Source organism: Streptopelia decaocto (assembly GCF_964273445.1).
Source record: "Streptopelia decaocto genome assembly, chromosome: 17".
Lineage (NCBI taxonomy): Eukaryota > Metazoa > Chordata > Aves > Columbiformes > Columbidae > Streptopelia > Streptopelia decaocto.
This window is the reverse complement of record NC_138672.1, coordinates 3,372,624-3,388,140: the sequence shown is the minus strand read 5'-3', so window position 1 is coordinate 3,388,140 and position 15,517 is coordinate 3,372,624. Positions and strand designations below refer to the sequence as shown.

General features: G+C 43.6%; 1 protein-coding gene across 1 annotated transcript in view; it reads right to left on the bottom strand.

Annotated features, from left to right (window-relative positions):
• The window catches only part of LOC309447442 (voltage-dependent N-type calcium channel subunit alpha-1B-like), a gene marked incomplete at both ends in the record, with an annotated part of 271,855 nt that extends 256,563 nt beyond the window's left edge, over positions 1-15,292 (bottom strand). Inside the window, 3 exons of the mRNA XM_082068050.1 lie at positions 6,385-6,524; positions 12,719-12,824; positions 15,012-15,292. Of these exons, the coding sequence (XP_081924176.1) occupies positions 6,385-6,524; positions 12,719-12,824; positions 15,012-15,292 (527 nt within the window). The remainder of the gene's footprint in view (positions 1-6,384; positions 6,525-12,718; positions 12,825-15,011) is intronic.
• Between the last annotated feature and the right edge of the window lie 225 nt (positions 15,293-15,517).

Here is a 15,517-nt window from a genome sequence, read left to right as displayed (position 1 = left end):
TCTCTTTAGAGACAAGTTATTTGTCCATGCCTCAACTTTCTGCCTTCTTGTTGTGCAGCACCATCATTTATCAGTTCACAGACCAGACATTCAATACCTTGCAGTCACTTCTAATAAAACAAGAGAGAAGCACGTCAATCTCATTACCTATTTGCCCTTGAGAAGTGCTCTGACCTGAAAGATCCCATTTGCCACAACCAGAGCAGAGCCATGCTTCAAGGGTGGCTTCTGCCGAGGAATGGCTGTCCCCACCCGCGGGTCCCCTGAGAGTCTGTGACCATCTGCAGCCTTCCTCCAAGCACAGCCCTGAGTCCTCCTCCGCTCAGGAGAATCTCCTGCTAATTTACCAGCCAGCTACACAATTACACATCCACCTGCTTAACCCAACCTGCTTCTACCCACCCCCACCAAAATCAATGCGCAAAAGCCGCTAGAACTCACATAAAAAGACACAAGCCCTAATTAACACTCCAACAGGCTCAGCATGGCCTGGGACCCCCTTTGCTCCATGAAACGAGCCCGGAGGGAAAGCAAGATCCAGTCTGAAGGAACCTGCTGCCCCACTGAGCAAAACTGGCTGTAAAAATGCATAAAAGGAAATAGGGACGTTTGCCAAGGTGGGTTTAGAGCCCACAAATCCTTCCTCCCTGCCGAGCATCTTCTCCTTGGAAGGAAACTGCTTCTGCACATCCCCAAGAGCCCAGATGACAAAAGGACAGAAAACAGAACTCCAAACTACTTTAGACTGCTCAGACTGAGACCTCAGATGCCCTTTTCCCTTCCAGTTACTAACCACTCATTTTCCCTGCCTCCAAACAAAAAAAAGGTTACTTTTCTCCCTCCATTACCACCCCCATACACCAGCCAGATTGGCATTTAATGCTTTGCGTTCAGGAAAACAGGTAAACTCCCTTTGCCTTGACCAATTTTTTAATCTGATTTAATTTCAGAAGGTACCCTTAACTTTTCTGAGCCAGCAAGTATCCATCCATCATTAGAGCATAAAAACAACTGAAAACAAGGATCAGCTCCATTAAAATCTGTAGAGGCTTCGCTCTTAGCATGACTCATGCACAGTGCTAATAGCAATCAGCCTTAGTCCATCACCACCCAGACTGTGTAACCATGCAAAGAGGCTTACTCGTTTTCCTTGTGATAACTAATCAAGATGAAGCTCGTCGCTCTTAAAGTATCCATTTTCCCAACTCCTGTTGCTGCTCAGCTTTGCTTTCTAGCACACAAGTGCCAAAAGTTCCATATCGGAAAAGCGGAGAGAAATCCGTGTTTCCCTGCTCCTGGCCTCTTTGTTCCCTGAGTGTCTAGATCTAAAGCTTATAGACAAAGCACCAAGCACACTGTCTAAAGCGATGCTGGAAAGGCATCCAAGGGTTTTAATTTCATTTTAATTTTGCTTTTCATACTGTTATATTCTGTGGTTATTTGTGGGTGGGAAGATTGAGGTGTTTTGAGGAGTACACAAGAGCCAGCCATGCTGGATCCCATAATTCAGACATCCTAGTCCAAAGGCTTTTGAATGCACAGGAACATGCATATGGAGAAAAAAGAAACTACAGTTATTTCTGTGTATTTGAGAGCTTTCAGAATCCCAGCCCTAAACCAGACATTCATTTCTCAAATCCTTTCATGGCCACATCACACCCCACACCCTGTCTAGGAGGTACGTCCGCCTTGAACTGAAAGATCAGAGGTCCGTAGCCTGCTGCACAGACCAGGTTTGATGGTTTTGATGCCTCCCCCTTTGACAACCGTCACTGCAACCAAGGCTGCCGCTGCTCCTCATACGCTGCACCAGGAATAGCATCTCAGGCTGCCCACATACTAAGATGATCCCGGTAACTGTAAAGCTAACATCAAGGATGAACAGGTCTTTATTATGCTACTAAATGAGTTACCTTCCAAATGATTAGCATCACCCGGAGCTAGGAGCACATTTCTCAGTCCTCCAGACAATCAAGATAATTTGAGTTTTTTTAATTTGTTCCCGACAGCCTGAGACATCAGTAACAGCACAAGAGACTCTGTGCACATCATTTGGCAGCTCCAGGCCTGGCACACGCTGTCTCTGCCAATCCCACCCAGAGATCCAGGCAGCTGATCCAACTGGCTCAAGAACCTACCAGGACTCTTCGAGAGTGTTCACCCCAGGGTGACTGAGAGCCAAGAAGATTAACTCTGCTCATAAAGGACAGAGCATGATACTTTCAAGTGCTCCATTTATTTTTGCCAGTCTTTAGCAACTCTTTGTGTTTAATAAACAATGCACACGATTGTGGTCACTGCATCCAAGATCCTCAAAAACCCCTAGACATCTGAATTTTGGGAATCAGGAAGGTAAGGATCATTTTATCTATGCCTTGTTCTCCATTATTCCCCTTCACTGCTCCAGCTAGAGAGGGTGTTTATAGTTCAGCCCAGTCCAGCAGTTCTTCAGGCTATTGCATCCAGGACACCAGGAGAAATAAATCTTTTCATGAACTCCAACAAGAACAGATCTCAAACCTCGAGGTCTTGAATCCAGGCTCATAGCTCCATCCACTGTCGTCCGAGGGGTTTGGATGTTGGGACAACTTTGTTCCCAAGACAGCTGTGGCTCTCTGAGGTTTCCACCCCAAGACAGCTTACAGCAATAGAGTAAAATGTCCCTTTGTTCCTCCCTTCGGAAAAGTGCATTAAGATCATATAGTCCCAGGCCAGTTAATAAATCGCATTTCTGTGTGATTTAGAGCTGCTAATGGGTGATGTCATCACGGGAGCAAATGCAATCCCATAAAAATGTGAAAATAAAATGAGCAGGAGCTATAAAATATGTGTGTCTCTCCACAACAGCAACAGGCACATCACAGCAGGGCAGCTTCCCTCAATTCCCATCTACAACTGGAGGAGTTTACAAGAAATAACTAAAAAAAAATGGCAGAGGAAACAAAATCCTGGAAGGAGCAGCAATCCATTCTTTTTCTAGGACTTTCTTAACAGCAAACCCTTGAAAGCAAATGAGAAAAAGGCACCACAGCATTGCTGTGGCAAGGAACGGAGGGAGTGTTTTCTAGAACAAACCAAGTCATTTTGGTCCCCTATCTGTTAGATTCCAGTTGAGCTCAATAGGATATTGATCCTGGCTGCACGTAACACAGCCCTGATTTATTTTCTGATTAACAAGTTCTACTGTCTCCTTTTGACAAACAAAATGTCCATCATTGCAGGCAAATAAAAAATAAATACATATTTATCAATAATCCCAGTGTACAGGCATTGAGTAGCAGAAAAAGGATTTGGAAAAACAGGTGGAAAGGGTTACTGCATGATCACTTGAATATTTACATCCGGCTAAGTTCAATAAATGCAGAGCCTTCCCCCTCAGCCTCCTCCGAAACACACCCAGGCACTGGCTGCCCTTCTTCCTATGGAAACAGCTAATGGGAGCCAAGCTGCTCTTGGCTTTCCTGGGTTTTAGCTGAAAGCTGAAAATCAGATCAGATTTTCTGACATTCAACATTTACCATCATAAGAACATGCACTCAACAGGATTAGCAGGTATACAACTCTGTGTGTGGTATCATGAAGCGCATTTTCATCATCTTTCATGCTTACACAAGAATAAAGAGAGAAATCAAAATCCCTCTATAATATTGAAGATCAATGTGAAACCAAGCTTAGAAACCAAACACTGATCGCTGCCTGGGAAATATGAAGCAACATTTTCAAGTAGAAATCTTGCACATATGGCAAAGAAAAGCTTTTGATAGAGTAGTAAAATGATATTTCAAAAACCGATGTCATACCTATCTATAAGAACACAAAGTACAAGCTTAGCACCACCCTTTTTGTTATTCTCTAATAAATTACAGGACCTCCTTGATCATTTTTTCCGAAATGCACATATCCAAGACCACCTTCCACACAAACAAAAATTAAGGTTCTACTTTAGTCATCACCTCCCAGCCCCTCTCTGGAGAACGAGCCAGGTTTGTCAGCAGTAAATGCTTTTCCTCAGCAACCTGCCTTTGAAGTCTCAATGCAGAAATGCCAGGATGATGCTCCCAATAAACAGCCTTGCTCAGAATTCCCCATGTTAGCCAAGTTAGGATAGGCAAAAGGGTTTTTGGCCAGCAAAGGGAGCCCAAGGAAGAGGAGCTCCTGCTTTCTAGCACAGACCCACAGCAACACAGAGACAACATAATAAGGAGCTAAGAAATTCAGAGCAAAACACAACAGGCTACAGAGAAAACACTAAATCAATCCCCTGTGTGAAGCTGCAGATCTTTCAGTGTTATTTCTCTGCTATAGGTCCCTCCGCCTCATTATTGGGTTTGGAAATACAGCCCCAGATTCAGGAAAGCACTAACCAAGCACATGAGTAACCCTGTTATTTTCAGTAGGGCCCCCCAGGCACCAAAAAACGGGCCCGAGCTCAAGCGCCTGGCTGAATCCAGCCCTCGAATTACAGAATTAGAGGTCTGTGGGTTTCCCCAGTGGAGATGACTCTTGGACTGGATGTCGATGGGTTTACGCTTTGCCTCCCCTGCATCGCCTGCCTGGTGGGAAGTCCATGTACAAGACAATTTCAATAGAGCCCAGCCAGCATCACCATTGGAAACCAGCAGCTTTGACGTTAACAGGATTGTACTTCAAAAGAACACGCGTGTTTGCAGATGGCAACAGGGTTCCTTATTACAGCTGTCTAATCAAGCCGATATTCCAGAATTATGTTCAGAGATCAAAGAGCGCTGAAAACAGCGCTCACAATAAAACCGGCACCAGAAAGATGCGGGGGTCACGCCTAGAGCATCGCCGACCAGGTTGCGATGCCACGAGCACGAGATGCACACACACAATGTCTCAGCTACTGCTGCAAAACTCCGAGCATCTCAATCATGGCTGGGCAGCTTTAAATAAAAAATTCTATTTTGATTTTTGGCCTGTGTTTATGACAAAAACCTGAAACATGCCTAAACAAATAGCAATATGGCTGTAATTCAGGAAGGCTTTTATGTATAATCTTAAGCAGAGAAACACTGGAGTCAGCTGAATTAAACGTGTACTTGAATTCCTTGCTGAAGGATAAATTAAACCACACGCCCAAGTCCTTTCCAGAATCAAGGCCTTGATTTTATATCTATATATTTATTTTTTTAAAACACACAAAACGCCATAGTGCTAACTAGGAATCAGAACGTACCATCAGTGTGAATAATTGTAGCATCTGTGCTAATTCTTTTTCATCCTGCTGCCCCCTCTGCTTCCAAGTATGTAAATCTGAATCTCCTTTTAGCTCCACTGATGTTTCTATTGATTAAATACCCAGCCCCAGCAGCAGGAGAATCAAGCCCTGAATATGTATTTTCTTCTTCACCACACAAAGAATTCCCTTTGGCCTCTCAATTGCTCTGTCACATGGTACACCAAATGCAAATAGAATTACAGTGATAATGTACCTAATGAATACATTTGTATACGTACGCAAGCATCTTCCTAACAGCATCCTACTCTACACCACTAACCAGAGCAAAGAATATATATGTTTGTCACACAGTAGTAGAGAAGGTGTACGAAATGAGTGCATATTTATAACAAGAGCCAGACTGCAGCCTTCTGGGGGAAAAACTACCCGAAATCCTTCCAAGATGAAGGCTGTAAGATCAGGACCTCACGTGGACCTTTGGAACGTTTCAGTTGGAGTTTTAAAGCACAATTTGTCGGACTTAATGTTTGCGTTTCATAGCCTGCTAGCATTACGTTCATCTGCATAAATAGAGATAGAAACTGTGTAACAAAAATACTGTAAGCATTTCCAATAAATAAATCAGTGATATCATTTCAAACCAGGTACAAAACACACAGGTAGCATTGTCAGTTCCGCCTTTTATAAGACATGCACCCCCTCTGAATTACTGTTGGAAAAGTTATTTTCTAGCAAGACCAAATTCATTCCTGCAGAAATGTCACTGATTTTAGAGTTGTAATAGCTTAAAAATGGGATAAATCTAATTTGTTAACCCACTCCATGTTGACTTTTCAAGTCATCCTGTAATGTCAGAAGGATAGATTGATTTAAATCAGGTTCAAGTACCCAGTGGCAATTAGAACCTGCAAAGTCTGAGAAATGTCAGTAAGCACCTGGATAAGACATGTGTCAGCATATATATCAATAAATATCCCAAAAACCTCTTTTCAGTTGGTTCAAACAACACTTCGAAAGTGACTCATTCAGCACAACAGCCATTATTCAAAGACAGTAAAGTCAGAAATGCCGTTTTCTAGTACTATTTCACTAAAATTGCTCCCGCCCCAGCCTACAATTAAAAAACAACACAAATCAAAGCAAAGCAAGAGTCCCCTTTAAACTTATGGCAAGAGGTCACTTACCCTGTGAGGACCACGACAAAATCCATCACGTTCCAACCATTCCGGAGATAAGAGCCTTTATGAAAAACAAACCCCAGAGCAATGATTTTTATACCGGCTTCAAAACAAAATATTCCAATAAAATACGGCTCGGTGTCATCCTGGAAAAGGATAAAAATCAAAGGCATTAAGGAGATACATGTGCTTCCACAGCAAGAGTCACAAACTACTACATGCACCAACTTCCCACCCACCCTTCCCAGCTCTCCAGACAGAGCCGAAAACAAAAGGTTTAAGCTTATTGGAACCCAGCACAAATAAGAACTTCATTATTATTTCCTTGAAGGTAAATTTGTTTGGGGTTTTGGTTTTTTGTTTGTTTTTATTTTGTGTGGGGTTTGTTCTGTTTTTTTTCACACTAGAATATTCCATTTGCCCTGATTCTCATCATTTCACCCCACACTTTCTACTTTTACTCAAGATTCTAGAGGGAATTTTAACACTGCAATTTTGCTCTAAGGGTATACATAAACTCAAAAAACACATATTTCCGTAGTTATTGACATGGAAAAAAACGTGATTTCCAATTCATTCAGGAAACTGAAACAAGAGGGTATCCTGGGGAGTAACAGCACAGCAACCTTGCAAACACCGTCAGGAAATGATTTATTTCTCATTTATTCCACCAGTTCTTCCTTCACTCTTTCTCCACTATTTCCACAGCTGCAGCTTCATTTATTTTCCTTTCACCATGTATCTGGTTCAGGAATAAAGACCCATTCCCTTCAGTTAACAGCAGAAGTAGTAAGGTTTGTGTCTCAGGCTCACAGTATGCTATGGGATCACAGCTTTGTGTCCTAGACACTAGAGAGAAAAATCAAGCTTAATTTCCACAGTTTTACTAAACCTTTTTTTTTCTGTCTGTGGCAGTAGATCTCTCAGTATTCTACTTTACTGATAAGAGTTTCAACACAAATTCAGTGCCAAATGGAAGCATTCACATTTGGAAGATGTGAGCAAGAAACTGGAACAAAGCAAGAGGTGAAAGCAACGAGCATTAGTTTCAAGAACATGTTAATTAGCTTTGGCACCTGTAGCCAATTTTCAAATGTGCGTTAGATCCATGGTTTCAGCTGAAGTCAATGGAAGTAAAACAGCCTACCCAAAACAGAAAAAATACTCAAATGAAAAGACTAGAAATCTTTGTTCCAGTGACTTTGGCATTTCTGACCATTAAAGAATTGAGTTGCTGTTTGACGCACAGTTGTTTACATTTGGCAATTCTACTAATGACAGAAGGTGATTTTACTTCTCTAATGCAGGAAGAATATAAATGTCAAGCCTTGTGGCCACAGAACAAGGAAAGAATCAGTTGTGGTACAGCAATTTATTTTACAAACATGGCAACTCTTGCTCAACTGACCCAGCCCTAGCTCACAGACCTGTGATTTAGGCACAGTACCTGTTATAGAAAGTCAGGTTTCCAAACCAACATAAGAGCACAGCCCTCCCAGAGAGGCTTACACATCATATCCCTACACACCTCAGTGAACCCAGCTCCTCCATATACCTTGTCTTTCATCCTATGTGATATCTATACTCCCCTCCACCTCTCCCAGCCTCACAGCCCCAGCAATTCCACCTCCCTTTCCTCTACAGCTGGGCAAGATGACCAGTCACCTGTGGGTCACACACACACACTGAGTGGCCAGACGGCAAAACAGAGCAAGAGACCCTTTTGCTGAATAGGAAAATTTAAAAAATATAAAACTACACACCAAAATCACACCTACAACCCAAAACTAGCTTCTCCTTCAGCCAAGAAGCTGTTTCCACTAACAGCAGCAGCTCCAAGCCCTCTGCCCCTTCCCAGAGCCTTACTGGCACTGCTCAAAAAACACAGAAGGTATCAGTACCAAACTGAGAAACTCCAGCTCCCCATCTCAGTGCTGTTTATCCACAGAGAAAAAGGAACAAGGCAAGGCCATCAGACCTTCTATGACCTTCAACAGAAATCCTACAGTAAGAGTCTTCTTCCAGCAGTTTGCCCACAGCAAGAGCCAAAGGAACTCCAGGATTTCAACCCAGTACAGAAAACGGGAAAAAATAAGAGAAGGGTCAGAAATCATCATGTGTGATTTGAGGAGAAATTACCTTACTGCTCCTCTGCTTTCCCTTATGCACACGGGAGCCTTCTAACAGCCTAGACTGCCTGCCCCTCAACCTTACAACACCTTCTAATTCAACAAGTATAAAAAAAAATCTTTGCAAACAAAGGCCTCCTAGCCCTTTCTATCTTTCTATCCCACAACTACTAGCACACCTCTAAAAATAACTCTTCTAACATTAAAAAAAAAAAAATACCTTTACCCACATACACTCCTCCTCACTTGGTGGAAGCCTTATATCTACTCTGCTACCCCTCGTTTGCTCAATCTAGGTCAGGTGCCTTGCGATTACAGCTGCCAGCCTTAAAGAGCCAGGCTTCAGGTACTCAAGGGTTTGATAGAAAATGCTCTTCCCAAAGCTAAGACTACACAGAGCTCTTAGGAAGTGGGTCAAAGAAGCTCTTGTCAGCTTCTAAGGAAGCAGGAAGGGTCACAGATGGGCTTGGGTATTTATTACAAAGGAAAACTGTTATCTATAGGGTTGGCAGAGAATAGCCAGGGAAGTAAAAGGGGATAGAAAGAGGATCTAAAACCTATCTAAATGTATGCTAATTTAGTCTAGGAATCAGGGCAGTAACAACAATGAGATGAAAAATAAAGTTTATGCCCCATTAGGTAGTGGTGCCTGCTGCTGGAAAAAGGGATTTGCATGGCCATCTGATGGAATGAGCTGGCAGGCAAGGGCACGGGTGGTATGCACTGAGATGACGCTGTTGTCACCTCCAAAATCCTGCTGCCAGGGCATCCCGCAGCCCCCTTCAGAATGTGCTGCTCCTCGGGTTCGTGAGTGGGAAAGCAGGTGACAATGAGTATTGGTGTGTGTGTGTTTGGAAGGATGGTGGAGAATCTGGGCAGCAGCCAGAGCTGTGCCAGCAGGTTGTCTGCTGTGGACATAGCAAAGCTTGAGACTGGGCCAAACACGCATTTAATCAATATGTTTCAGATCAGAAACAACTTCTGAGTCTGGAAAGTCATTACTATTCTCAGTCTAAGTCCTAGTGTCTTTCCTTGGCCTTTGGATGTGACAGCCTTGATAGGTTTGGGTGTGTAAGGCTTTGTTCATGCAAAGGTTAATATGAACAGCCCACATACGATTGCACAAAGCGCCTGAGGATAGGATAAAGAATTAAATCCATTAGTGAAATGCAAGAGCTGTCGTGCTGAATATCTGAGAAAACAGTTATATTCTGTCCTCACATCAAAACCACCCAGGGGAGCCAGACACTCAGAGCCCAACAGCGGCACACGGATGATCATCCTGCAGACCCGCTTGTGTCTTAAACCAGGTGTGCCCCGGGGTGGGGCAGAAAATAGATATTCTGTGCCGCAAGTTCTGATATCGTCTCTGTCAGCTGGGACGAATCCATGGTCTACTGAAACTTCTCATGAAAAAGTGAGAAATTAGGAAAGAAACAGGGAGAGAATGAGTGTGGCACAGCCTGGACAGCCAAGAGCATCGTGAGCAAGGCATCCACCCGCAAGGCCATCCAGGGCTCGGAAGTGAAGCTCACGTTCCCACATTTGGAGTTCTCACTGCAAGGCTCCGGGTCACTCAGTACAACTCCCTCAGCATCTTTTCAGTTGGCATCACTCCAGTGTGTACAAAAAAATACAATATTTATTAGGACAGAGAGAGGCTGGCTCTACAATCTATTGGCTAAGGCACTCAGCTGAGATGGACAGTAGCAAGTTTGCAGCATCTGTGTTCCAGTGGATAGTTACTAACATGAAGTAAACACTCCCAGCAGCCAAAGCATGAGAGACCCTCAGCTCAAAGCAGCCAAGAACCTAGGGGGTAGCTCATTCTCCTGCTAGGGCAAGAATGATCTTATTTGTCTTCTCTGGAGGAATTGAAGCCAATGCTCCAGTTCACCACTAAATGCTCCGACCATCGGACTGGTGCTTTAGGCCAGAATTTCCATCCTAGAGCGAAATAATGCCTTTCCATGCAAAAAAAATACATACAGAAAATGGACAGAGAAATGTTACTTATAACTCAACCATTCCAAATTTGAAATATTGCATATAGTGAGACATCACTTGTTCTTCCCATGTGCTTAATTAACTCTGCTTGACAAGTAAAATGAGTGCAGAAAACAGCCAAGTGAGATCACGCTGCAGGTTCGTATCTTGGGTCTCTGGGGAGTCACATAGAGTAAAACTTTGATCAGAAGAGAAAAATCATGAAAACGTTTGTATGGACTCCTCCCTCAGGCAATCTTAAGATTTTTGTCTCTGTATCTGTGGCACAAAGTATTCGGGCAGATTTGGTTTTCCTTGAACAAGATTTTAATGAACCCAAGTGAAGAAAAGGCATATCCATAAATCATTAACCAAAAAAAGGCCAATTTCATTCCTGCCAAAGACAGTAATAAAGCACCTGCTGTTCTGCATGGACTTATCATTTGGCTCAACAAAACTATAAATGTAAACGTATGGGAATGTTCAGCCATTCTGGTTTAGCACAGATTTGTAACATTTTCAATGAAACAACTTACAGGTTGCAGAAGCAGCAGGAGCAGTCTGAGGTTTCACTTTAAAAACCAGCAAACAGCTTTTCATATTCACAATGCTTACTCTTCCCAGCTTACGTTGAACACAGAAAATACTTCATGACTTGTAAAGATTCACAGTGTTATTGTATGATAAATGCCTTTATACTTCAGAGTTACAAATGTGCTGTAGTTAAAATGGCTTCATAATATCTTGATCAAAGACAATACTGCACAGCGGTGGCCGGGGCAAAAAAACAGGGGTTAATTCTTCCTTCACCACTGAGGCAGCACCAACAAGGTGGAGACCGTGCGTGCATTTAACTCGTTCAGTTGTCTTACACAATTTGGAGGTAATACCAGTGCCCCCCTTTGGAATGATCTGGGCAGGAACTGAAGGTAGAGGAACATAGAAACAATGTGCTAACCATACTTACTGCTGCTTAAATTTTATTATATCACCCAAAGGTTACCAAGCCAGAACATCTACAAAACTACTTTTCCCCTTCACTAGCACAAATGTTCCCCAAATCAATCATTACCCTGGGTCTAAACCTGTGCTTTGCTTAAAAACCCAGGCTTCCCTTGCTTGCCAACCCCAAAACATACAAAAGCATGTTTAAGATCAGGAGGATCAACATACATGCATTTTCTTCCATTTTTCCTCATCTCTTGATCTTAGGAGTAATTCAAGCAGAAAGACACTAAGCAAACACAATGTAAGTGGGCAGCCAGCATCAGCGGATACGTTTCCAAGCAGTATCAACTTGCAGACCCTGAAACTCTTTCTAGATCTACCACTTATACACTTTTTCCTGTTTCTGAAGAATGAGGTTGTGAGAGCTGCCCACTGGTATGGACCAACCTTGGGAACTGTAGCAACCAGCATTCAGAGGCTCTAGCTTCTGGCAGCAAGCTTAATATTGTCTTTGTTTGCATAATTTAATATCTACATGTAAAACACATATGTATCCATATTTATTTATCCTTTGAACATGCACCAGGATTAATGCGTTTAGGCATGAAAGATGTTCCAGATCATTAGCAGCAGGAGCAAAATCGAACCAAATATTACCCATTTCTCCTACAGAGATGATAAATGGAAGAATGATTTTGAAGCTCTTCTTATATTTTCTTTTGAAATAAGGTAATTGGGCTCATTACCATAAAGCCTGTGGGTAAATTATTTTCCTCTCTCAGTTGGTTTCTTTTTTTAAAAGGGAACGGTAATCATCTAAATTCAAAGTTTGCTTTGTAGGGTCCTTGGTATACACTGTAGCAGGAAAATAGCTGAAAGACATATGATCCTAAAAGGTTACGCTGTTCTATCGCTTCCTGGGAAAATATCACAGAAGTTCATTTGATCCTACAGATAATTCCGAGCATTTGTCATTCCCTTCCTATCTTGGTTTACAGACAACCTAAGTGTGCTGCTCTTTTGATCATAATGTGAGGTCCATCTCTTCTGCAATTGGGCAGGGCTGGCTAGAGTGATGAAGCATTCTTGTGAAGATGGGATCAGGAGGTTAGAGTTATATTTGTTGTCACTGACTTATTTTTCCTGATTGTAAGGTCGATATCCATTTGTTTACATGTGGATCTTCAACATAAGATATGAGCCCTCACAACACTGGGTGGCCAACTGCTTTTTGTATTAAACCAGAAACAAAAAGTGAACAAACGAATAAAACTCACCAATCTCTCTGACATAGGTGTCTTGTCTCCATCCGGCAAATGTTGTTCCAGAGCCAGCACAATACAATTGGCTATGATTGTAGCTAAAATCATGTATTCAAATGGAGTGGGGACCAGAAGTTAAAGAAGAAACCAGTGTAACACAAGGAGAACCTCATTCAAATCCTGTTTCTACCTCAACAGTTACATTAGTTGAGCATTCTAGGATCTCTCATATTTTTTGAAGACATTTAGTCTCCTTGACTTCCTCAGGTCTTTCTGGGGTATGTTTGGAAGAAAAGAAGGAAACTGTCTCTCTTCTTTGAGCGAGTGAGTGATTTAGAATCTGACCTCCTCAAGGAATTTGGAAGCAAGAAAGCAAAAGGTCTAAAGGAAACAAAAGCTACTAATAATTATTACTTTTAGATGAGATTGATAAGCTAAAGTGCCCCAAAATAGATTACACAGCTGAATGCCATCTGCCCATTTGTTCTTCAGAAATTCTGTCTTTTAACTTGAGTGCATAGTGTAAATAAGCAATGGGCTGGAAAAGTTTGATTTAGAGCATCTACGCAGGTCCAAAACATGAATTACTGCTAGATTGCAATGCCTGCTCCTGGTGAGAATCAAATCATCAGCGCCCTGTCGCGATGTAGGAGGGAAGCGATCTCACGGGAAAGAAGGCAAACCCAGCACTAGGTACCACCTCACCTTGTGCCACCATCTCCAGCGCTGAGCCGTGCCCAGCTCCTGCGCTCCCAGGGCAGAGCCGTGGGCGGCAGCGGGGCCCAAGGGCGGCGGAGAGCTCGGCTCAGCACCCTGGACTGCTCCACTCAGCACCCTGGACTGCTCTGCTCAGCACCCTGGACAGCTCCGCTCAGCACCCTGGACAGCTCCGCTCAGCACCGCGGACAGCGCCCCGCCCCATCCGGGCCGATCAGCTGGTGGCTCTGCCAAACCCACAGACACGCAGCGATGTGGGGTCCCCTGTCCCCACACTTCATGAGAAAGACGCAGACGAGTGGCCCAAGAGACAGGCGAGGGATAGACTGCGTCTAGCCTTGCAGGAAGCGCCATGCGCTGGCTGCCACCAGGGCTTTGGAGCTTGTTTATTCAGACTTGAATGCAGGGAAGGAGAAATGGATGAGGAAGTAGAGCAATCCCTGTGATTCTGTAATACAGACAGAAAGATAAATACATCTGTATGTTCAGGGGAAAGGAGGTGCATTTGCTCTACTGATTTTTTTTTCCTGTTAGCCCCTCAAGAAGTAAAAACTGGGGAAGCCTGACGGGGATCTGGCCTCTGTGGCAATTGGAAGTGTTGCTAGGAGGCTGGGAGGAGGCCTTGCTGTTGTTAGCTGAGGATTAATAGGTGTGTGATATCAAATGAAAATAAAATAACCAGCTCCCTTGAGATCACCAGTGTAATGCACTCCTGTACACATACATACACACACACACAAACACTGTGTCTGCTCCCTGGTAACCTCAAATAGTCTGCTTCCCTTTTCTCACAGCTTACAACCCCACTGTGTGCATCATTACAAGCAAAGCCCCCTTCTGAGGAAGATCGCTGCAGCTCACTTGGCCTGGGAGCTGGTTCTGAGACAGAAAGCATCTGCCCCTTTCCAATATAGCAGATGATCCCTCTCTCCACTTACTGCCTCCCTCTGCCACAAAGCTTTTCTGGTTTATTTTTATTTTAGTACAGCCTAAGCCTAGGCTACACATCTAATCAAAGTGACAAGATTCATGTTGATTCTAATGGATTCAGGGGGTGATGTACTAAAGAACCTAGTGGCAAAGATTGTATTAATGGGATTTCACAACGTACCTTGGCTATCAAAGTCCCTACTACCAATGCAGCTTTAATGCTAAGGTGTCACCATTTTTAACCTATGTTCTATTCAGAGTGAGAAAGAAGAGTTGAAAGGTTCTAAGGTGGAAATAAGAATCAGGATTCATTAGCACAAACCTCAGAGAACCCTTTGCATTTTACTTATATTGCAGGAAATGTAAATCTATGCAACCGTACATCTCACACCTAAACAGACACCAAAATGCACTATGTCTTACACATCCCTGGCGTAGTCAAAAGCACACTCTGCTGTTCCCACAGAAGCAATTTCCTATGATACACAGCTACATGGCCGTACGTTATGTCAGACACACGCATCCATGTCACACACACCCATTACACACCCAGCATCACACATGTACATCTACATTAGCACCACACACTCCTTCTTAGCTGCCTGGGTTCTCTTTCCCCCAGTCTCCTTCTCCCCCTCCCCACCTTCCCCATGGTGCCCACACACCCTCCCTGAAAGGATATGGCCATTCTGTTATTCTCTTGGCGTATTTCCGTATAACATTATCTTCACTGAAGATGAAGAGGGATCTGTTGACTGTGAAGCAGTTCTGTTTGACAGGGATGGGGTTGTAGAGAGCCATAGTCCTGGCCCTCTGAGCCATCGACTGCTTATACATCCTTTGGCCGGCCTGGGGGCCACCTTGCCGGCTGCTCCCTCTTCCAGCCCCGGCCGGCCCTCCACCTCCATAGCGGGTCGGCAGATCATCCCCAAACCGAGCCATTCTCTCAGTGCACGGAGCCGGGCGCTACAATCCAAACTGGCAGCCGAGGCGAGAGGAAGACGCATCACAGCGTGCAGCACTTCTCCCTCCGGGGGCTTCAGTTGCGGGATCGGGATTGATAGCAGCCAAATATACAGATTAAAAATTAAAAAAAAAAATAATAATAATAATAATAATAAAAAAATTCTCTTTCCCTTCCTCCACCCCCTTCTCTCCCCCGCCGGG